Source organism: Hemiscyllium ocellatum, chromosome 43 (assembly GCF_020745735.1).
Source record: "Hemiscyllium ocellatum isolate sHemOce1 chromosome 43, sHemOce1.pat.X.cur, whole genome shotgun sequence".
Taxonomy (NCBI): Eukaryota; Metazoa; Chordata; class Chondrichthyes; order Orectolobiformes; family Hemiscylliidae; genus Hemiscyllium; species Hemiscyllium ocellatum.
This window is the reverse complement of record NC_083443.1, coordinates 30,838,525-30,862,105: the sequence shown is the minus strand read 5'-3', so window position 1 is coordinate 30,862,105 and position 23,581 is coordinate 30,838,525. Positions and strand designations below refer to the sequence as shown.

The following is a 23,581-nucleotide window of genomic DNA, read 5'->3' as shown; positions in this document are numbered from 1 at the left end:
CCTTGTTTTATTTTGTGTAGTTGCCTGGAATATGTTTAGCCCGTTGCCTGAAAACATTTTAAAACCTGAAGATTGCACCGGAATTATCTTAATCGCTGCTGTTAAATGTGAAATAACAGAGGAGCAGAGTTAATTCTCAGGTTCCCAGCTGATTGCTGCAGTATTTGCACCTTTTATTTGTTTTAATTTTGATTCATCTTTTGCTCTCTCATGACAAACAACCAGAGACAGCATTGCAATGTTTGCACAATCCTGCAGAGGGTTCCTTTCTGCGGGGAACCCCTCACATATTCTGACACAAGTTTGAGAGAGAGTGCTGGGGAAACCGCCTAGATCCGGAATGCAGCCTGCTGATTGGATACTTGCTGCAAGGGGGTGGAGAGATTGGTCTGGAAGGGCCGAGCGGCACCGGAACTGGGAACGAAAGCTGGAACTGTGCACTGCAGCGAACTCCCAGGGACAGACAGAGCAGTAGCCCCAGTGCGGAGCTCCGCGGTAGCAGCAGCGACCCTCTCTCTGGGGACAGCGATGGAGCAGTAGCCCCAGTGCGGAGCTCCGCGGTAGCAGCAGCGACCCTCTCTCTGGGGACAGCGATGGAGCAGTAGCCCCAGTGCGGAGCTCCGCGGCAGCAGCAGCACGTCGGTAAAGTCTGGGCCCTGGGTTTAAGTAGCTCTTTGTGAGAGATGGATAGAGTGTGTGAGGGTCAGAGAAACTGAGACAGAGAGAGGGAGAGAAACAGTGAAAGGGAGAGAGAAACACAGAGGGGGAGAGAGAGAGAGAGAGAGTGTGTGAAACAGTGGAAGGGAGAGACAAACAAGACATTGAAGAAAGGCAGTGTTTGAAAGGGTGTGTTGGTTGTCTGTGTTTCTGGTATTGAGATGGGGGTGTGTGTATCTCAGGGAAATGGGCAGAAGGTGCCTGTGTTTCTCTGGGCAAGGACAGGGATATTCCTGGTTTACAGTATCTGATTTATGTAACTGTGCTAAGATACATTAAACTTGTCTCCTAATATGATTATAATAACAATGTTTCTGTTGGAGTTTGAGTGAGAGAGACAGACTGTATCCTTTGTCATTAATGTCTGATATCCATTGAGATCCTGATTGTACGTTTCCACAGCCACGTTTGCTCTGCACCTTTTTGAAGTTAGCTTGTTTTCAGATAATCCCTGTGGAGTGCAGTGTTTCATGGTTTTCTTGTCCTGAGGGAACAATAAATGGGAAAATGAAGTTCCTATCCTTAGCTCTATCAAAATGTAGCCTTTGTGTATGTTTTGACTTTCTGTTTATATCGGGGGGAGGGGGGTGGAGAGAGAGAGGGGGGGAGAGGAGTGCAGTTGTAATTTAGCAGTGGCAATTATTGGTACAATTTCACATTGGGGCTTTATTTTAGAATCAATGCGTTTCATTTTAATGTCCTGTCTGGTTGTCAGGCTCAGGTATTCACCAGTTGTTTGCAAGAAATCCACTGTTTTGTAAAGCAAATTTGAAAGCCTACCAAAAATGATCAATTATCACTTTAATGTCTTGAGTTGGAGTGAGCTGGACAGAAGAAATTGCTCCCCCTTGCATTTGGACTAAAAGTGTTTGCATTGTAAAAATTACATTCAAGTGACAAGTTTAAGGAAGGACATTTTGGGCTCTGTGTCTATTTGAAGTGTGTTCAATAAAACTGTGTTTCTCGACGCAATGATGCTCAGGAGCGATTGACTGAGACTACACCTTCAGACAGGAACCTTGCAGTTACATTGTCCGTCACCTTATTTGTTATTTTTAGACTCACTGAAGTGAAACCACTTTTGCACCAATATTACAGTTGTGGCGCAGCTGTAATAAACACAGATGGGGTGGCATGGTGGTTCAGTGGTTAGCACTGCTGCCTCACAGTGCTAGGGTCTCCGATTCGATTCCAGTCTCGGGCGATTGCGTGGAGTTTGCACATTCTCCCCGTGTCTGTTTGGGTTTCCTCCCACAGTCCAAAGATGTGCAGGTCAGGTGAATTGGCCATGTTAAATTGCCCATAGTATTAGGTGCATTAATAAGAGGGAAATGGGTCTGGGTGGGTTACTGTTCGGAGGGTTGGTGTGGACTGGTTGGGCTGAAGGGCCTGTTTCCACACTGTAGGGAATCTAATCATGTTGCCTTTTGTGACATTTATTATTTCAGGCAGGTCCTTTCACCAGTCCCTGTCACTTAAAGGTGATGATTTGGTGATTATTTCAATGTTTTGTCCCTTTCAAGGTGATGTGCACGTCACTTGTAGTTTCAGCGTTGAAGGACAAACTTAGTTTTATTGAATCGCACTCAGGATGACCAGTGTTTCAAATCCCAATGGATCAATTTTCAATGACGCTGCTGGAGCTGTGAATAATGAGAAGGAAATGGGAGGGACTTCAAAAATAAAAACAGAAATTGCTGGAGAAACTCAGCAGATCTGGCAGCATCTGTGGAAACAGAAAAGGAATTGATATTTTGAGTCTGATGTGACTTTTCAGAACTGAAGTTCCAAAGCAGATATGTTGAACTTGAAATGTTAACTTTGTCTCCCTCCACAGATGTTGCCAGACCTGCTGAGTTTCACCACTTGCTGATTTTATTTCTAATTTTCAATACCTGCTGTATTTTGCTTTTATTTGAGAGTCATCGCGTCCTAGAGATGTACAGCACGGAAACAGACCCTTCGGTCCAACCTGTTCATGCCGACCAGATATCCCAACCCAATCTAGGCCCACCTGCCAGCCCCTGGCCCATATCCCTCCAAACCCTTCCTATTCATGTACCCATCCAAATGCCTGTTAAATATTGCAACTGGAACAGCCTCCACCACTTCCTCTGGCAGCTCATTCCATACACGTACCATCCTCTGCGTGAAAAAGATGCCCGTAGGTCTCTTTTATATCTTTCCCCTCTCACCCTAAACCTATGCCCTCTAGTTCTGGACTCCCCGACCCCAGGGAAAAGACTTTGTCTATTTATCCTATCCATGCCCCTCATAATTTTGTAAACCTCTATAAGGTCACCCCTCAGCCTCCGATGCTCCAGGGAAAACAGCCCCAGCCTGTTCAGTCTCTCCCTATAGCTCAAATCCTCAGAACATCCCAACTTGCTTAAAATACTGTCACCTCGGAGGACAAGGGTGCAGATACATGGAAACATCAGCACCTGCAGGTTCCCCTCCAAGTCACTTAGCATTCTGACACTTGGAAATGTATTACCATTCCTTCAGTGTCGCTGGGTCAAAGTTCTGGAATTCCCCCCCTTAACAGTATTGTGGGTACACACACAGCAAGTGGACTGCAGCATTTTGAGAAGGCAGCTCACAATCACCTTCTTGAGGGCAACTAGGGACAGACAGTACATGCTGGCCCAGCAAACAATGTTGACATCCCAGGAATTATTTTTTTTTTAATGGAATCCTTTGCATCCACCTACCAGGGAACTCAGAGTTTCAGTTTCCCAGTCCCTACAGAAGTTGATAGCTCTGACAGTGCAGCCCTCCCTCCGTCATTCTCTAGACCTGCCAGCCTCGATTCTGTGATGAAACCTCTGACCTGGAGTCTGAACCCACAACCTTCTGAATGACGGGTGAGAGAGAGAGAGAGCAGGCTGGCCGCTCCGTGCAATTTACTGAAACCAACTGTTGCCTGTGCAGTGCAGAGTCACCACTCCTGTGTGGTTTTATTTCTCATCTGTGTTAATAATGAGTTTTGTCAAGAAAATGAGAGGAGTGAGTGTTGAGACAGGCTGTTGAGACAAGTTTCAAGCTGCCTGTGCTCAGCACGGCAGTATTTTTGGAGCGTTACTCATCGAGCACACAAAAATCGCCAAACAATTGGGTCACTTGGCTTTTTATTGTGCTGTAAATTTCATAATCATTGATTTTATTGGGCCCATTAAATCCAAGTCAACTCTGTGTATTTCAGTTATTGTGTACTTATGGAATTGATTGAACTTCAGGACGTCTGCTGTGAATTAAGTGCACCAATGGAAATTTTGACAAGTTCCCTTCAGCTTCTGGGGAGCTGCTGGAGCAGGACACAGCCAGAGAGAGAGCACTGAACCAGACAGGCAGCCTAAACAATAGGCCAAGGGATTGGCTGTTGGAAAGTGTGTGCAAACTGCTGTCTATTTTTGATGAATTTTTTTATCGGGAGGATGATCAAGCAAGATGTGACACCCGAGTCTTATGAGGACAGCTGAAGAATAAGTTGGTCAAACAGGCAGTTTGTAAGGGAACGGGGGGGGTTTTCGGAGAAGGGAGAGGTTGAGGAAGGGAATTACAGAACTTAAGGTATGGGCACCGATGATGAGGTTGAGGAAGGACAAGACACAAAAGCTGGAGGAGTACGGAGATGGCAGGGGGAGGGGGTCTATGTTTGGAGGAGATCCCAGAGTTAAGGAAGAGTGGGCTATTGAAGTTTCTGAAAATCAGCATTCACTATTTAAAATGGAGGTATTGGCAGGACTAGGAGTAAATCTAGGAGTGACTACAGGGACGAATGGGAAGTGGACATTGGTACAAATTGTGACAATGAGCAGCAGAGTGGATGTGTTTAGGTGTCCAGGGAGTGAGACGTTGGTCAGGGAACATTTGGAATGGTCAAGACCAGCAGGTTTCAGCAGCGTTGCCCTGAGGTGGGAACTGAGAGAGTCATTCAGCACGGAAATGGACCCCTTGATCCAACCGTGGGTAATATTGTGAATGTAGAGCGGAAGAGTGCAAAGGTGCCTGAAGAGTTACTCAACACCCATCTAAAGATAACTGTGTCATGTTGCGTGATGTGTCAAGAGAGGATGCTCCCCTCACAGGGCAGGTTTGGAATGTGGAAATGTTGAGAGAGCTTTGTGGGGCAATGAAAATGTTCCGTTGCAGCAAATGCACAATAGGAGCAGGAGTTAGTTAGTCAGTGCTTAAAGCCTGCTCACTTCTGGTCGTCATTTCACAATTCACGAGTAATGTTCGCGGTAGAGGCAATCAGATTTGTTTGCATGATCTGTTCCTCAATCACATCCCAGTGATTTGTCTCGGTTTTTATCAAAACTTACTTTCACTCCTAAAGTGGTGAAGGTTTCCTTTCTCCAAAGTTGATTTCATTTCTTAAAAGCCTCAGTTGTCTGACAACCACATCATCTTGTCAGAAAACTACCCACAGTGTGCCTAGATTGATGCTGATATCGATTAGTGAACCAAATAGCCCTCTTACAAATGAGTGACTGGCTTGAAAAATGTTGTGGGGGGACAGGAATTACAGAAAAACAGTTTGATTTACCCTTGCACCACAGACAGGATGAGGAGATCACTGGCTTGGCTAACATTTATCACCCAACCCAGAGAGCAGTTAAATGTCCATACGTCTGGAGTCACATGTAGTCCAGATCAGGTAAGGATGGGAGATTTCCTTCCTTGAAGAGCATTAGTGAACCAGATGGGTTTTTCACCTGACAATTATTTCATGGTCATCAGTAGACTCTTTTTTTAATTCCAGATTTTTATTGAATTCAAATTTCACCATGGCAGGGGTTTGAACTCCAATTCCGAGAACATTACCTGGGTCTCTGGATTAAGAGTCCAGTGATAAGACCACTCGGCCATCACCTCCCTTTGGTTTATATCAGTGTCCACGGCAAGTGTCAGACTGTTGTGTTCAAACTGTCTTCCCAGGAGTTCACTAACTCCTCCTGTTTTGTTTCATAGGTGTGTTGCAGCATCACAGGAGACCTGAAAAGCAGATGTTATTGTGGATAATTGCCCTGTCATTGTCCTCTGACATCGTCCTCCCTCTGGCATAGTCCCAGCTTCAATCAAAATGGAAAGTCAGGAGTCTCTGTACAGCACCCCCAGCTCACAGACAGAAGAGGAGGACTCTTTAATTTTCACACCTTTGGTTCGAAGTCACTTTCAACAGGCACCTCCTGATAAGTTCAACACAGTCTATATGATTTTCTTCTTCCTTGGGATTGGCTCCCTGTTGCCATGGAATTTCTTCTGCACAGCAAAGCAGTATTGGTTGTACAAGCTGAGCAATGCTACAGACCGCTCTCCCCAGCGAAATGACCTTGGTGTGAGTATAATGCCATGGGAAGTGGGCTGCATTGGCAACACATTGATAATCAACTTGTAAATCTTTCCAGAACATACCAATGGCATGGAGTCAGAGCGGGAGAAATTCATAGTTCTGCCACCCGATGCAAAGACATCTCCACCATTACTATCCCAAGCTCCCAGGCTGCACCATGCTGTGTTGTGCTGCACGGTGCCTCAGTGGTTAGCACTACTGCCTCACAGTGCCAGGGACCCAGGTTCGGTTCCACCCTCGGGCGACTGTCTGTTTGTGTGGAGTTTGCCCATTCTCCCCATGTCTATGTGGGTTTCCTCCCACATTCCAAAGATGTGCAGATGAGGTGGATTGACCATGGGAAATGCAGGGTTACAGGGTGGGGGTGTGGGTGTAATGCTCTTAAAGGATCAGTGTGGACTTGATGGGCTGAATGGCCTGTTTCTACACTATATAGGGATTCTATGAACATGCATGTAAAAGTGTGTGTTGCCATAACAACACAGACTCCACACGTGATTTTAATCCAACACCACCATCTTACAGTTACAATTACTCAATCGAAAGCATCGCATTGTGGATGCTGGACATCTTAAAACAAAAACAAAGTCCTGGAGAAACCCAGCAGGTCTGGTCATGTCTCGTTATTCCTGTTGCCAGAAAGAGTCAGACAAGGATTTGAAATACATATTGTGTCTGTCTCTTGCTCTCTTGTGTTCTCTCTCACTCACACATATGCATATATACAGATGATGCCCAGCCTGCTGAGTTTCTCCAGCATTTGCTGTGTTTAGTTTATATTCACGGCTCCCTGTTTAAGATGTCCTCCGAGGAAGACCCATCTTACCTAAGTAACACTTATCTGGTCCTGTTTCAAGACCTCTGTCAGGCCATGTCTCAACCTTCTCCTTTTCCTAGGACTCCTGTTTATTCAGTCTTTCCTGATATTTCTAACCTCTTCAGTTCTGGTGTTACCTGCGTGCACCTGTTCTATGCCTCAGTATCCTTTTTGCAAAAATTTACAGCAGTTTAATCCCTTATATAGTAAGCATTGCAGCAATCTGAAACCTGTTCTCATTTTGGTTTGTTTCCTAGAATTATTTTGAGAGCTACCTCTCATTTGCATCGACTGTACCCTCTGTGCTGTGCCTCATGGTTAATTACCTCCTGGTGAACAAGTAAGTACTGTTGACAGCAATTGAACTGCTCCTGGTTCCTGTTTAACCTGTTCCAGCACAATGTGTTGTAGTAAGGAGGATTGGTTAGTTCAGGTGGCTGGTTTGTGTTGCATGGTGACAGAAACTGTGAGTTCAATCCCCATTCCGACTGAGTTTACTGTGAGGGACTGTCCTTCACAACCCCTCCCCTCACCTGAAGCGTTGTTACCGTCAGGTTGAATCGCCACCAGTTGTCTCTCTGTAATGAGAGTGCAGCCCCATGGCCCTCTGGGACTCTACCAAATTTACCTTCCTAGTAAGAATGTTTGACAGACATTGCCTGGGTAGTGGCATTGATCTTATTTGGAAAGGTAAATACAGGTCGTTCTGCTATAATGCGACAGTTGTGTCCCTCAGCAACCTTGTTGTATAGAAAATTATTCTATAGAATATCAACTAGTGGACAGTAGTGAGGTCTGCAGATGATGGAGATCAGAGTTGAGGGTGTGGAGCTGGAAAAGCACAGCAGGTCGGACAGCATTCGAGGAGCAGGAAAATCGACGGTTTGGGCTGAAGCCTGTCATCTGGAAAGTGTTGGGCTCCGTCCCAAACCGTCGATTTTCCTGCTCCTCAGATGCTGCCTGACCTGCTGTGCTTTTCCAGCACCACACTCTCAGTAGTAGTAATCCATGCAGCGTCCATAATTTGTCAACAGCATTACAGCCAATTTGAGTTAATGACACATGCGTTATGCCAGAGCTACCTGTGTGAGACTTTCCAATATTCATCATTCAACAGAGTGTGGGCCATTTGGTCCATCTCCTCTATGCTTATGCTGGCCCGAAAGAGCTATGTTTCTGAAGTTTTTAATTTCCAATACCTGGATTACTTTCTCTGTTTGAAGAGGGCAAAAGTCTGCATGCTATCCTTGTGCACTATAATTTATTGTTCCCTTTGAAATTTGGTATTCTTCTGATGCTGTCATTTTGTTCAAATTCACAAGGATTTATAACATTTAAGTGGAATGACCAAGGTATGAGACAATGATTAGTTATTTCAGAGCAGGGACAGTGGACCCAATAGTTTCCCTATGACTTATTGGATTCCCTGATGTGAAAATCAAATTTGCCAACAGACCGTTTCCATTTCAGGAATTTTTAAAGTCGTCCCATTGTTCGATAGAATTCGCACAGTATGGAAACAGGCCATTCAGCCCATCAAGTCCATACTGACCCTCCAAAGAGCATCCCACCCTATCCCTGTAACTCTGCCACCTAGTCTGTATATCCCTGGACACTGCGAGGCAATTTAGCATGGCCAATCCACCTAACCTTCGGGCTGCCAATAATTCCAGCCAATACTTACCCTTGAACCAAGTATTATTAACCAAATGTAAAACTGAGGGACCATTTTGGGTTCCAGTTTTAATTCATGAGTTTTACTGCCCCAGCTTGCACTTATTGCCCATCCCTAATTACCCCAAGGACAGTTCAGAGTCAACCACATTGCTGTGGGTCTAGAGTCAAATGTAGGCCAGACCATGTAAGGATGGCAGATTTCCTTAAAATCTGATTGAAGATTTGTAGCTCGGGTATCTGTTGTTGTGGTTCTGCTCGCCGAGCTGGAAGTTTTTGCTGCAATTGCAGCAGCGGCGAGCAGAACCACAACAGATTTCCTTAAGGCCACTACTGATGGTTTTTTTTTGTGACAATTGACAATAGTTACATGGTCACTATTAGGCTAACATTTCAATTCCAGAATTTTATTAACTTTAAGTTTCACCTTCTGGGGTTTGAACCCCTGTCTATAGAACACGAAGATGGATTACGAGTCCAGCGATATAATCCCAACCCACAAGAAAACAGAAATATCTGCACTTGCAAAATAATTCATTGGTATCAGAGGACTTAGATTTGCCAGGCTCTCTATAAATAAATGTTCATTTATTCTTCTGCATCTAAGATGTTGTAGCTGGATTTTGGAGATTTTACTAAAATTATGTATCAAATAAAATCCAGAAGCAGACCATTCACTCCGTTTAAACTCCATGTGTTGGTGTTTAGATTTCACGTGGGTCTCCTGTTATTGCATCTACTCCACCTCTACATTTTAAGCCTAATTCTCTGTTCCCCTCTTCATCTCACAAATACCTCGTTTCCTTTTCAAAAGCATTTCGACTATTTGCCTCGAGCTTCTCCTGGGTGAGTTTTCTGAATAAAGAATTTATCTGTAATTACCTGTTTAAATTTATTATTAAATATATTTAAAAATTGGGTGGCATGGTGACTCAGTGGTTAGCACTGCTGCCTCGCAGCGCCAGGGCCCGGGTTCGATTCCATCCTCGAGTAACTGCCTGTGTGGAGATTGTACGTTCTCCCCGTATCTGAGTGGGTTTCCTCTGGGTGCTCCGGTTTCCTCCCACAATCCGAAGATGCGCAGGGTAGCTGGATTGGCCATGCTAAATTGCCCATAGTGTCTAGGGATGTGCAGACTAGGTGGATTAGCTGTGAGAAGTGCAGGGTTACAGGTATAGGGTAGAAGGGTTGGTTCTGGGTGGGCTGCTGTTTGGAGGGTCGGTATGGACTTGATGGGCTGAATTTTGCCTGCTTCCACACTGTAGGGAATCTTTGATTGTATGTACTGATTGTGGTGGTGAATTGTGTGGATTTTTTACATAATGATTGTGCAATCACAAAAGCATACAGTACTGAGAAAGCTAGTTTGGCCCATCATGCCTACATTAATAGCTCTTTAATATAGCTATTTGGTTGTTTTGATTGCATTGAAAATCCTGCAAATGTTTCCCTTTGTAAGTAGTTATCCAGTCCCTGTCTGGAAGCTGTGGTTAAATTTCCTTCTGTCTCCTGAGGTGGTGTGTTCCAGATCACAGAGTAAAAAATGAGGTCTGCAGATGCTGGAGATCACAGCTGCAAATGTGTTGCTGGTCAAAGCACAGCAGGCCAGGCAGCATCTCAGGAATAGAGAATTCGACGTTTCGAGCATAAGCCCTTCATCAGGAATAAGAGAGAGAGAGAGAGCCAAGCAGGCTAAGATAAAGGGTAGGGAGGAGGGACTAGGGGGAGGGGCGATGGAGGTGGGATAGGTGGAAGGAGGTCAAGGTGAGGGTGATAGGCCGGAGTGGGGTGGGGGCGGAGAGGTCAGGAAGAGGATTGCAGGTTAGGAGGGCGGTGCTGAGTTGAGGGAACCGACTGAGACAAGGTGGGGGGAGGGGAAATGAGGAAACTGGAGAAATCACAATTCATTACTCTGTTTTCCTTGCCATGTGTTGCCCCCAGATTCTTAAACCGATCACCTTAAAATCTGTCTTCTGTTGTTGCCAGTCTTTCTGTGTCGGGCAAGCATTTCTGCATATTTACTCCCCTCAATACCCTTCACGGTTTTGAACAACTCTCATCAAATGTCTCTTCGACTTTCCCCAATGCAAGACAAGTTCTTACTGTGGGATTTCTGTGGGTTGTGGCCAAAACATTGAATGTTTTCAAGAAGTAGTTAGATATCATTCTTAGGATGAAAGGGACCAAATGCTGTGGAGGGGAAGAAAAGAGAACGGGGTTCTGAGTGGGTGATCAGCCATTAGTGAATAATGTAACAGTCTTGAAGGGCCAAATGGCCTACTCCTCCTGGTTTCTGTATGAGAACAAGCCCAGCATCTTCAATCCTTCCAGCTCACCAAGGGCCCACACTAATCATCTATTTCTTGCAGAGTTTGTCTGCACCACCTTTGAACTGAGGTTTTTCTGCTTGAGGTATGGTAGCCAGGATTGGATTCAGTCCTGCAGCAGACAGCTAACCAGGTTCTGTGCAGCGTCCTTGCTTTTGTTTTCCTGTGATCTTGTGTGTAAAACTTGGGGAGCTTTTTTAAACAACTATCTCAATTCTTCTGTCCACCTTCAGAGTGTACCTGGTCTCCCAATTGTCCTGGGATAGTTTGATTTTCCTGCATTGTTCTCTATTAGGGAGTGGATTGGAATAATTCAGTACCATCTCTGCACATCTGTTCTTTTGTTTTAGGATCTCTGCAAAGGTCCGCGTGCTCTCTTCCTTGTTTGTCATGCTCATTATATTTTGCATCACCACCGTTCTGGTGAAAGTGGACACCTCTTCCTGGACCTATGGGTTTTTTGGTATCACCATGGCCTGTGTAGTCATCGTTAGCGGAGCTTCCAATGTATTTCTGGGCAGTGTTTTTGGAGAGGTTGGAAGGTTTCCCATGAGGAACTTGCAAGCGTTAATTTCAGGTAAGTTACATCGAGTGTACAGCCTGAGAACAGCCCATTCAGCCCAACTGTTCCATGCCAACCTCTATATTCCACAACACAACTCCTCATTGAACTCCATCAGTATGTCCTTTTGATCCTCATGCAATCGTCCAGTGCACCCTAGAAGTATCTGTGCCATTTGACTCAGTACTCTGTGTGGTCGCAAGTTCCACATTCTCTGCAGAAAGAGATTTCTCCTCGGTTCTTTATTGTACGTGTTAGTGACTGACTTACGTGAATAGACCATGGACTGCCCCAAACAAGTGGAAGCATCTTCAAGTCCAAATAGTCTTGCTGAGGAGGAGCCCATTTGGTCCATTGATTCTGTGCTGGTCTTTCAAAGCACAGACTATTTCTTGCCCCAAACCATTGTAGTTTAACCTCCAGGAAGCACCAATCCAAATCCCTTTTGAAAGCTAATATTGCATGTATATCCACCATCTAATCAGACAGTGCATTCCGCATTCTGATCTGAGCGCTGGCAATCTAATCACCTAACTGGAGTCCTTCATACCTGGCCTCTGTCGCAGTGGGACACTTAACTCCATGTTGGCTAGCTCACAGCTGTGGACTAAAGTTGCTTCTGTATTTGGAGAAATGTGAAGTTGCCCATTCCTGTGGAGTGATTTGGTTTCTGGTCTGATGTTCATGTCTTCTCTTGCTTCTATACAGGGCAGGCCATGGGAGGGACATTCAGTGCCCTGGCTTCAGTGATAGATCTTGCTGCTGCTGGTTCCATTTTAGACAGTGCACTGGCTTATTTTCTCACGGCTGACGTTTTCCTCCTCATCTGTATTGTGCTATACCTGACCCTGCCCAGGATCCCATATTCCAGGTAAGCACGTTCCCTCATCGTCTTTCATTCTGATCATTGGACTCTCTTATTACAAAAAACGCCAAAGTGAATTTGTCAGACCACTTCTGCCTGAACGTTCCCCTTCAAGCTACACACCACACCATCCTGACTTGAAACTTTACCGTTGTTCCTTCAGGGTCAAAATCCTGCAGTTCCCTCCCTGACAGCATTGTGGGTGTACCAACACCAGGTGGACAGCACTGGTTTAAAGAAGGCAGCTCACTAGCACCACCTCCAGGGCAGTTGGGGATGGGCAGCAAACGCTGGCCCAATCAGTCAGAAGTCACATGACACCAGATTACAGTCTAACAGGTTTATTTGAAATTAATTGTCACTTCACCTGAAGATGGAGCAGTGTTCTGAAAACTTGTGATTTCAAATATACCTGTTGGACTAAACCTGGTGTCATGTGACATCTGACCTTGTCCACCCCAGCCCAACACTGACACCTCCACATTATAACTCAGTCAATGATAAGAGTCGTAGGTCATACAGCACAGAGCCTTCGGTCCAACCAGTCCATAATCCCAAACTAAACATAGTCCCACCTGCCTGCTCCTGGTCCAAATCCCTCCAAACCTTTCCAATTCATGTATTTATCTCAGTGTAACTGCACCTGCATCCATCACTTCCTCAGGAAGTTGATTTCACACATGAACCACCCTCTGTGTTTAAAAAAAAGTTGCCCCAGTCAAGTACACGTTTCATGAAAAAAAGAGAATTAAAAATGAACGTATTTTAAAGCAAGTCTGAAATAATCCCTGAGATATGGACATTTGTTGGTTTAGTAACATTAGTGGTATGAAGTTTGATTTTAACTGTCCTGAATATGGAATGGAACTTAAACAGAACTGACTGGAAGAAAGTTGGCTATTTTTGGGAAAGATTTTCTAACATTATTTTTCTATTCCTTTATGGGATGTGCCTGTTACTGGTAGAGCCAACATTTGTGGACATCCCCTAACTGCCACTGAACTAAGTAAATGTGAGGCCAGTTAGGGGCCAGCCACACTGCTGTTGGTCTGGAGTTACATATAATGCCAGACCAGGTGAGGGTGGCTGATTTACCTCCAATAATAAAGCCATTAAGAATATAAAACCGTAAGAAATAGGAACGGGAGTAGGCCATTTGGCTTCTTGAGCCTTTTCCACCATTCAATAGGATCATGACTGATCTGACGATCCTCGCGTCCACTTTCCTGCCCCTTCCCTGTAACTATTAATACCCTTTCTGGTCAAGAATCTATTCATCTCAGCCTTAAATTTACTCAAGGACTCTGCCCCACAGTTCTCAGTGGCAAGGAGTTCCAAAGTCACTCAATTCTTGGAAAGAAAAAAATCCTCTTCATCTCAGTCTTAAATTGGTGCCCCTTGATTCTGAGACCATGATTCTAGATTGTCCCAAGAGAGGAAACATCCAGACGTTTCATGGAGAAAATGAGAAAAGAGATGTATAATTACTTGCATTTGAAAGCAAGTCTCCAATATTCCCAAGATATTGTTGTTGCTGGATTAGTAACATCATGGGTTAGGGACATTAGTGAACCAGATGGGTTTTAAAGACTATCACTGGTAGTTTCACGGTCACCATCACTAAGAGTAGTTTCAGTTGCAGGTTTTATTTAATGCATTTAAGTTCCACCAGTGACCATTGTGAGATTTGAACTCCTGTTCTCAGGAGCATTTACCCATTCAATGACATTATCACTGCCATCCCACCTCTTTCCTTTCCCGTTGGGGACGATTCTGGGGTTTAGAAGGGGTTACAGTAACCCAATTTCAAATATGCACAACACACAAAGGTGGTCAGGAAAACATTGGCAAACACAGCTCCCTTAAAGTGTTTGGAAAATTTACTGACATGGTGAAAGTGAAGTGCAAAGTTATTGCATTAATTCACAGTTACGTACCTCCTGGTTATTTCTGTTCTTTCCTCCAGTGTCATTAAAATTTCAGCAGTCATAGAGATGTACAGCATGGAAACAGACCCTTCGGTCCAACCTGTCCATGCCGACCAGATATCCAAACCCAATCTAGTCCCACCTGCCAGCACCTGGCCCATATCCCTCTTAAACCCTTCCTATTCATATACCCATCCAAATGCCTCTTAAATGTTGCAATTGTACCAGCTTCCACAACTTCCTTTGGCAGCTCATTCCATATACGTACCACCCTCTGTGTGAAAACGTTGCACCTTAGGTCTCTTTTATATCTTTCCCCTCTCACCCTAAACCTATGCCCTCTAGTTCTGGACTCCCCCACCCCAGGGAAAAGACTTTGTCTATTTATTCCATCCATGCCCCTCATGATTTTATAAACCTCTATAAGGTCAGCCCTCAGCTTCCAATGCTCCAGGGAAAACAGCCCCAGCCTGTTCAGCCTCTCCCTATAGCTCAAATCCTCCAACCCTGGCAACATCCTTGTAAATCTTTTCTGAACCCTTTCAAGTTTCACAACATCCTTCCGATAGGAAGGAGACCAGAATTGCACACAATATTCCAGTAGTGGCCTAACCAATGACCTGTACAGCCGCAACATGACCTCCCAAATCTTGTACTCAATACTCTGACCAATAAAGGAAAGCATACCAAACGCCGCCTTCACTATCCTATCTACTTGTGACTTCACTTTCAAGGAGCTATGAACCTACATTCCAAGGTCTCTTTGTTTAGCAACACTCCTTAGGATCTTACCACTAAGTATATAAGTCCTGCTAAGATTTGCTTTCCCAAAATGCAGCACCTTGCATTTATCTGAATCAAACTCCATCTGCCATTTCTTAGCCCATTGGCCATCTGGTCCAGATCCTGTTGTAATCTGAGGTAACTCTCTTCGCTGTCCACTACACCTCCAATTTTGGTGTCATCTGCAAACTTACTGTACCTCTTATGCTCGCATCCAAATCATTTATGTAAATGACAAAAAGTAGAGGACCCAGCACCGATCCTTGTGGCACTCCACTGGTCACAGGCCCCCAGTCTGAAAAACAACCCTCTACCACCAGCCTCTGTCTTTTACCTTTGAACCAGTTCTGCATCCAAATGGCTAGTTCTCCCTGTATTCCATGAGATCTAACCTTGCTAACCAGTCTCCCGTGGGGAGCCACCTTGTAAATGGTGAATCAATAGTTATCATCTGTTGAGTTAGGTGCAACAAGACTCTAATGGAAAATAAAACACTCCCGACCTATTCAATTCTTCCTTGTTAATCAGTATGGGCACTTCCCTTCCACAAGTGTGACTGGGTTAATTGTAAATGTCACATGGCCAAATGAATTTGTGCTGGCTCAGGTGATGGATAGTCAGTGGATTGCATTTCTACTTCTGCCAAACACCATGCGAATCTCCATTTATTCAACCCTGCACTTTCACCACAACCCAAAATTGTTGCCTCTGACTGCACATGCCCACTTCCCACAAATCCAAGGTGGTTTTGTGCTCTGGACCTCTACAGATTGGGGTTTTTGAAAACTATTGTCTGGAATGATCCTCTGGAGATGTGCTGTCCATTGGAGTGGGTTGTGATCCACTGTACCATCCGCTGCTCCTGTTAATAGTTTCTAATTAACCTGTTCAGAGATGTCATTATACATCCTGGAGTAGGGAGGACTTGAATCTAGGACTCCTGGCTCAGAGATAAGGACACTCCCACTGCAGCATGTGTCCCACTCCGAGGTAATTGGTGACGTTGTTGTGTCTAGTTAGTCTTGAATCTATGTAAAACAACTCAGGGACTACATCTTCGTGTTTGGTCACCTTAGAATAACTTTTAGAATACTGTGGGTGGCACAGTGGTTAGCACTGCTGCCTCACAGCGCCAGAGACCCAGGTTCAATTCCCGCCTCCGGTGACTCACTGTGTGGAGTTTGCGCGTTCTCCCCGTGTCTGCGTGGGTTTCCTCCGGGTGCTCCGGTTTCCTCCCACAGTCCAAAGATGTGCAGGTTAGGTGAATTGGCCATGCTAAATTGCCCGTAGTGTTAAGTGAAGGGGTAAAGGTAGGGGAATGGGTCTGGGTGGGTTGCACTTCGGCGGGTTGGTGTGGACTTGTTGGGCCGAAGGGCCTGTTTCCAATCTAATCTAATTTGGGATAAAGTTGAAATGGTTTGTGTTTTCAGTGTTTAATGTCTACAACAACTGACTTAAGAAGTAGACTTGTATTTGTATTTTGCCCAGTGCTTCATGTTGAATTAGGGTGGAGACACTGTAACTGTGCTGGCTAAGGAAGATTTCATAAATAGCAGTGGTGAGTTAAACTTTCTTTGAATGGATTGGTTGAGGGATCTGACAGACGTGCCTGCACTATCTTGGAATAGTCTGGTGGTGTTTTTAATATTCTCTTTCCCTGCCTTGTCAACCCCAGCATCTCTGACAGTGTAGCACCATTGTGACTCTAGCAGCTTGGAATGGATCCTGAAGGCGTGGGGTGAGGTTTAAACCCAGAACTCTCACTGGTGGCACTCACTTCAAACCCACATTTGCCACCAGGATCGATTTGCAGTTTTTGTTTATTCATTTGAGATGTGGGCATTGCTAACTAGGCCAACTATTACCACGCTAACTGCCTAACCATTACTACCCTAACCGCCCTCTATTAAGGACATTAGTGAACCAAAAGATTTTTAACTGATTGCCATGAGACTAGCTCTCTTTCCAAATCCTAACTGAATCTGCTTAGGTGGTATCTGAGCCCATGTTTCCAGATCATTCGTCTACATCATTAATCTAGTGACACTACACTATGACTTCCCCAATGTACTTTCTTGTAGATTGTGACATTAAATCGATGGGTATTTTGCAAAGAGAGAGTTCCCAAGGTCCATAACCATAAATTCCTGCCCCGATAACAAAATTAAGGTATTGGGAATTGTGTCCTGTCCTACTTTCTAATGTAAAGCTAACATTTCTGTTGTTTGATCCTTAGTTACTATCTGAAGAGTCTGGATCAGAGAACACAACACACTGGAGGTGAACCGAATGGTTCAGTCGCTAATGACACTGACTCAGTCAGAAGTGCTTCCCCTTCAAGCAATGCTGGCACAATTCCTCCATTGAAACCCATCTTGAAAAAGACTGCAGGCGTGGGCTTCAGTGTATTTTACACCTTCTTCATTTCCATCATTATCTTCCCTTCCATCTCGTCCAGCATCAAGTCCACTTCCAGAAACTCAGGCAGTGTGTGGACAACTAAGTACTTTGTGCCTCTGACCTGCTTCCTCTTGTACAACCTTGCAGACTGGGCCGGTCGTCAAATAACCGCTTGGATCCAGGTCCCTGGGCCAAAAAGCAAAGCTCTTCCCGTCTTGGTGCTTTTACGGACTGCCTTCTTGCCTTTGTTCATATTTTGTAATTATCAACCACGAGATCACTTACACATTGTATTCTTCGACCGAGACTTTTATCCTGCTATCTTCACCTCTGCCCTGGGCCTGACGAACGGATACTTGGGGACTTTGCCGATGATTTATGGTCCAAAGATTGTGCCAAAAGAATTGGCTGAGCCCACTGGCGTGGTGATGTCTTTCTTCCTGACTCTTGGCCTTGCAGCTGGTTCTGCTTTTTCTGTTCTTGTCGTCCACCTGATTTAGCGAAAACTGTTTGAGCGTTTGTGGGATGTTAAACTAATTGAGAATTGCAGTGGACCAGAATTAGACTTTTCACCCTTCATATGGGAAAATACTTGAACTACATACCGTAAAATAGAATCACCATCTCAACAGGGCAATGAGCTGACTTGAGTTGTGCAGCGACACAGTTGTTGCTCTTGTTTAAATGTCTTCCATTTTGGACAATATTGGATCACTGTTTTTTAAAAAAAAATTATATTCATTCATGGGATTTGCTGGAAAGACTAGCATTCGTTACCCATCTGCCCCTTGTGGTTAGCTCAGACTTTTCAGAAGGCAGCTAATAATCAACTATGTTGCTATGGGTCTAGAGTCGTACGTCAGCCGGACCAGGTAAAGATGGCAGATTTCCCTCCCTCGTCGTTACTTGATTATCATCAAGGAGATTTCCATTCCCAAATTTGTATTGGATTCACATTTGGCCATCTGCCGTGGTAGGATTTGAACTTGTCACCGGAACATTTAGGGCCTGAGGTTCTAGATTATGGGTTGAAGAGTGTGGTGCTGGAAAAGTGCAGCCGGTCAGGCAGCATCCAAGGAGGAGGAGGAGAATCAACATTTCGAGTGTAGGCCCTACATCAGAGCTAATGCTCGAAACTCTCCTGCTCCTCGGATGCTGCCTGACCAGCTGTGCTTTTCCAGCACCACATTCTTAGACTCTGATCTCCAGCATCTGCAATGCTCCCTTTCTCCCCCTGTTCTGGATTGCTAGTCTGGTGACATTACCACTACATCACCACCTCCCCACTCCATTTTGATGTAGGTTTCCTGATTGGCCCTAGCTACATGCAGGAGGTATTGCATCCATCAGGTGCATGAAAGATTACGCAGGTTGCTTGAGCGTGCACTCCTTAGCCCTATCTTGAGGACATCGGTCTGTTTTGGACAACATTGCAATTCCTTATGATCCCTTCACTGAGTGGATTTGGTGCTGAGAGGGACCAGGAGGTGAAGGATGGTGTCATGATGGTGAAGTGCAGTGACATCCAATGCAAAACATTTGGAGTGGATTTGCTTCCCTGTTGGAGGAAATCAAGTAGAATGTTAACCACCCCCCCCAACACACCAAGTGTCTCTCACATGCAACCCAAATGTATTCCTTGGGTTGATTTTAAAGAAACAAAAATGTTGGATTAGATTTTAAGTCATTTATTTTGTACCATTTTATATATAAAAAAAAGAATCTGGAGTACCCAGGAGATGCTCCCAAAAATGATCTTCCTGACCAAGTGGCTTCCATGTTTGAAACATTTGTAATTGTTTTTGTTTTATTGTTCAATGAAACAAAGAGAAACCAAAATTGCTGGAGAAACTCAGTGGGCCTGACAGCGTCTGTAAAGAGAGTCAACGTCAAATTTAGTGACCCTTTTTCAGAACTAGGAGGAGTTATAATTCTGAAGGATGGTCACAGGACTCCAATTTCTGCTTCTTCTCTCCCCAGAGGCTGACAGACCTGCTGAGTTTCTCCAGCAATTTCTCTTGTTTGTTTGCAATCAAACAATGTTCAGTACTTTTGAGAATTGTAAGAAAGTGACATTTTAGTTAGAAGTCCATTGTATCTAATTTCACATTTCTGCACACAGAAGGTTATGTATTGGATGGCGATGTCTCATTGCAACTGGGATAACGCACCCATCTTCTGACGAGCCAAACAGAGACTCTCACCAGAATTCCTACAAAATGACATTCTAGCCGGAAATCTTATCAACAAACACAGTGGCTTGGATCCCATTTACCACTCCTGAGAAAATGAACAGGAAATGACATCACTATAGGAAATGATGTCACTGCAGGAAATGACATCACCCAACCTTAGGAAACTCAAACATATAAATAGAAAGCAGGCTACACCACCACCGCTTCATGAGGAGGTACACTAATGATGTTACCTAGTATTGTGACGAAATGTCTGAAAATGAACCTTTCAGCTCAGCGAGCAAACCTACATCCAGAACCTCAACCTGAGCTACAAATTTTCTCAAAACTCATTGGATGGAGAGTTTATTTTTTTTAAAGAAACTGATCATACCTTTTGATTAAACATACAGATATACAATTTGCCAAATGTATAACCTCTGAGCAGCCTTGACAAAGACACTATCAGATGGAAGATGATGCCAAATAAAAATATAATCTGTGTTTTAACAATTTCACTGAAACTGGAGAACAATTTCTTTCCTTTTACAGAATTAACATTTTGAATGCGGTAGAGTATTTTAAATTGAGCCATGATGGCAAGGAAACAGATTGGTTTAAAATTACAATGAAAGAAAGGTTTTCAATATGCAAGGGATGAATTAGCAGTTAGCATAAAAGGCTCACATTCAGTGAGAGATGGTGAAAATCAGTTCAGAGTTAATCGTATATAGTTGGGAGTATGATACATTCATTTCTCAATGGATGAACAAAGAACAGTATGGGCACAGGAAAAATACAGTCCCTTCAGCCCATGAAGACTGTTGATACATAATGCTTATCCAGACTAAAATCCTTTTACCTCTATACTGTCTATATCCCTCTATTCCCTGCCTATTCGTATGTCTGTCAAGCTGTTACTGTATCCCCCTCCTCCACTACCTCTGGCAGCACATTACAGGCACTTAACACTCTGTAAAAACACCCTGCTTCTCTCATCTTCTTTAAACTGACCCCCTTTTACTTAAAGACCTATGTCCACTAGTGGTTGAAATGGGATTAGATGGGGATGAATACCATTCTTTATATCATTAAAACTCACACAACACCCGGTTATAGTCCAACAGGTTTAATTGGAAGTACTAGTAGCATTCGGAGCCATGCTCCTTCATCAAGTGGTTGTGGAGTACACTATTGTAAGACAGAATGTTTTGTAAAAGTTTACAGTGTGATGGAACTGAAATTATACTTTTTTTCTTTTGTGACCATACCCCTTTTTTTTTCTTTTTTTTAATTTCCACCACCAGGAAGACACTTCTGTTCTTTTTTTTTAACCCCCATACTACCACCTAACTGCAGTAGTGCTTATTTTTTCCCCTGCACCCATGGTGTGTGTGTGTGTGTGTGTGTGTGCAGTTGTGAGAGGAACTGAAATTATACACTGAAAAATACCTTGATTGTTTGTTGAGTCTCTCATCTGTTAGAGTGACCATGTTAGTTTCTCTTCTTTCACATGAAAATTGCAAAACATTTTTAACAAATAAGAGAAAATAACATGGTCACTCTAACAGATGAGAGACTCAACAAACAAGGTATTTTTCAGTGTATAATTTCAGTTCCATCGCACTAAACTTTTACGAAACATTCTATGTCTTACAATAGTGTACTCCACAACCACATGATGAAGGAGCATGGCTCTGAATGCTACTAGTGCTTCCAATTAAACCTGTTGGACTATAACCTGGTGTTGAGTGATTTTCACCTTTGTACACCCCAGTCCAACACCGGCATCTCCAAATCATGACTTCTTTATATCCATTTTGTAATCAAAGATGCAGAATATGTTGGCATATATGGTGAAGCAGGTTGGCGACAGAGGTCGGAGTGGATGCATCAATCCAACATTTTAACAATTATGTCTGCTCCAATTGTATTTTTGGTAGCTGCGTTTAGGGATGGACAGGTCACCAAATTTCTCTTGGTGGAAGGCGCTCTGCTAGGAGGCGGAGACATTTCAACTCCCCCCTCCCCACTCTGCTGAGGACATGGAGGTCCGATCCCTCACCACCAGACGCCTGGAGGAAGAATGCCTCATCTTCTGCCTCAGAACACTTCAACCCCAGGGCATCAATGTGGACTTCAACAGTTTCCTCATTTCCCCTTCCCCCACCTCATCCTCGTTCCAAACTTCCAGCTCAGCACTGTCCCCATGACTTGTCTTGCCTGCCTATCTTCTTTTCCACCTATCCAGTCCACCCTCTGCCCCCACCCCCCCCCCCCACGATCTTTCACCTTCATCCCCTCCCCCACTCACCTATTGTACTCTATGCTACTTTCTCCCCACCCACACCCTCCTCTCACTTATCTCTCTACACTTCAGGCTCTCTGCCTGTATTCCTGATGAAGGGCTTTTGCCCGAAACGTCGATTTCGCTGCTCGTTGGATGCTGCCTGAACTGCTGTGCTCTTCCAGCACCACTAATCCAGAATCTGGTTTTCAGTATCTGCAGTCATTGTTTTTACCTAGTTGATTTTAACCTGTTATTAACAGGTTAATCATTCCTGTTTACACCTTGACTTATTCATTTATTCCTTTGCGATCATTTTCTCTTTTGAAACCTTAAAACAAAAGGCTGCGTCAGAGATAATAGTCCCAGCAATCTCAAGCCCAGTGTCTCCAACAATGAAAATTACTATCAGTGTACAAGTTAGACCATGGAGGGACACAATCTGATGTCCCAGGAAGCAGTTGGATTAATTAATTACAGAGACAAGCTATCCAGAATCTGAATGTTAATTAGATCCTACATCCAAATGATTTGGCGAATCGTTGACCTGTGTTTGAGTAAAAGCAGAGTTAGTAATTTCTAAGTTCAGCGGAGGTGCGATCATTTCCCAGCCATGATGTCACCAATCCCATTAGGTAAAGTTACACAAAACATGGAGAGTCTTTAAACATCTGTTATCTTTACAGATATCCATTTGAAATGTTCAGTGTGGGACTTGCAATTCTCCTCTTTGATTATTTCAGCAGTTCAGCTTACTTGAATAAATGTCACTTCCTTCGGTAAATTTTCTTTGATGTTTTAAAGAGGTGCAACGTTAGTTGTTTTGCAATTGCACTATTTGGAATTGCTAATTATTCTCGAAGGAAATCATTTTCTTTCCCAGTCTTTTCAAGAACTCGTTCTGACAGGAATGGTGCTTTCCTCGACTGATCTAGCGGAAATTGATACATTTTGAAAAGAACTCTTCGTGGGCTGTGTTCATTGCTGGCTGGGCCGGCATTTATTGCCCACCCCTAATTGTCAAGAGGACATTTAAGGTCAATCATATTGCTGTAGGTCTGGAGTCACATGTAGGCCAGGCCAGGTCATGATGGTCGATTTCCATCTCTAAAGGGCATTTGCGAACCAGATGGGTTTTTACAACAATTGGCATGTTTAACAGTGGTTATGTTGGCATTAGGCTAACATTTCATTCCTGATATTTATTGAGTTCAAATTTTTCCATCTGCTTGGGCGTGATTTGAACTCCATGTCCCCAGAGCATTAGTGCGAGATTCTGGATTACTACTGTAATGTCTGTCGTGGAGCTCTGTAGGATTTATAATTACTGGAGCGCAATGATCCCATATTTCACATGCTGGAGCTCAATTGTAAGTACCCTGAATGGTTATTTTAACATAAAGAATCTGCATGCTGAACAAATGGGTAATTGTCTTTTGGAATCTTCCCTGAATTCATTTCTTCAACGAAACCTGTTTGGAATTTCACTCTGTAGCCTGCCCTGGAAACAAGCAGGCCTTTGTCTGATTGGATAAAATCCGAGAGAAATGTAGCTACTGGAAATCAGAAAGAAAAGCAATTTGCGAGGAAAGCTCAGCAGGTCTGGTAGCAGCTGAGGAGAGAAATCACAGTTCGCATTTCGGGTCCAGTGACCCTTCCTCAGACCCTTCATAGGAAGAGTCAGTGAA

The 23,581-nt window shown here is 44.0% G+C and overlaps 1 protein-coding gene across 2 annotated transcripts; it reads left to right on the top strand.

Moving 5' to 3' along the window:
- Window positions 1-422: 422 nt before the first annotated feature.
- Window positions 423-20,130, top strand: slc29a3 (solute carrier family 29 member 3). Of its 2 annotated transcripts, XR_009647267.1 has the most exons (7): window positions 423-642; window positions 5,695-6,061; window positions 7,151-7,233; window positions 11,245-11,471; window positions 12,165-12,327; window positions 17,269-18,304; window positions 19,555-20,130. XR_009647267.1 is itself a non-coding variant. In XM_060854297.1 (6 exons), exons 2-6 carry the CDS (start codon window positions 5,807-5,809, stop codon window positions 17,930-17,932), a joined length of 1,392 nt encoding a protein of 463 aa, XP_060710280.1. In that variant the 5' UTR covers window positions 423-642; window positions 5,695-5,806; the 3' UTR covers window positions 17,933-20,130. The 2 variants fall into 2 exon arrangements, 1 of the variants encoding a protein (XP_060710280.1); XM_060854297.1 differs by having other exon boundaries at window positions 17,269-20,130.
- Window positions 20,131-23,581: the final 3,451 nt, after the last annotated feature.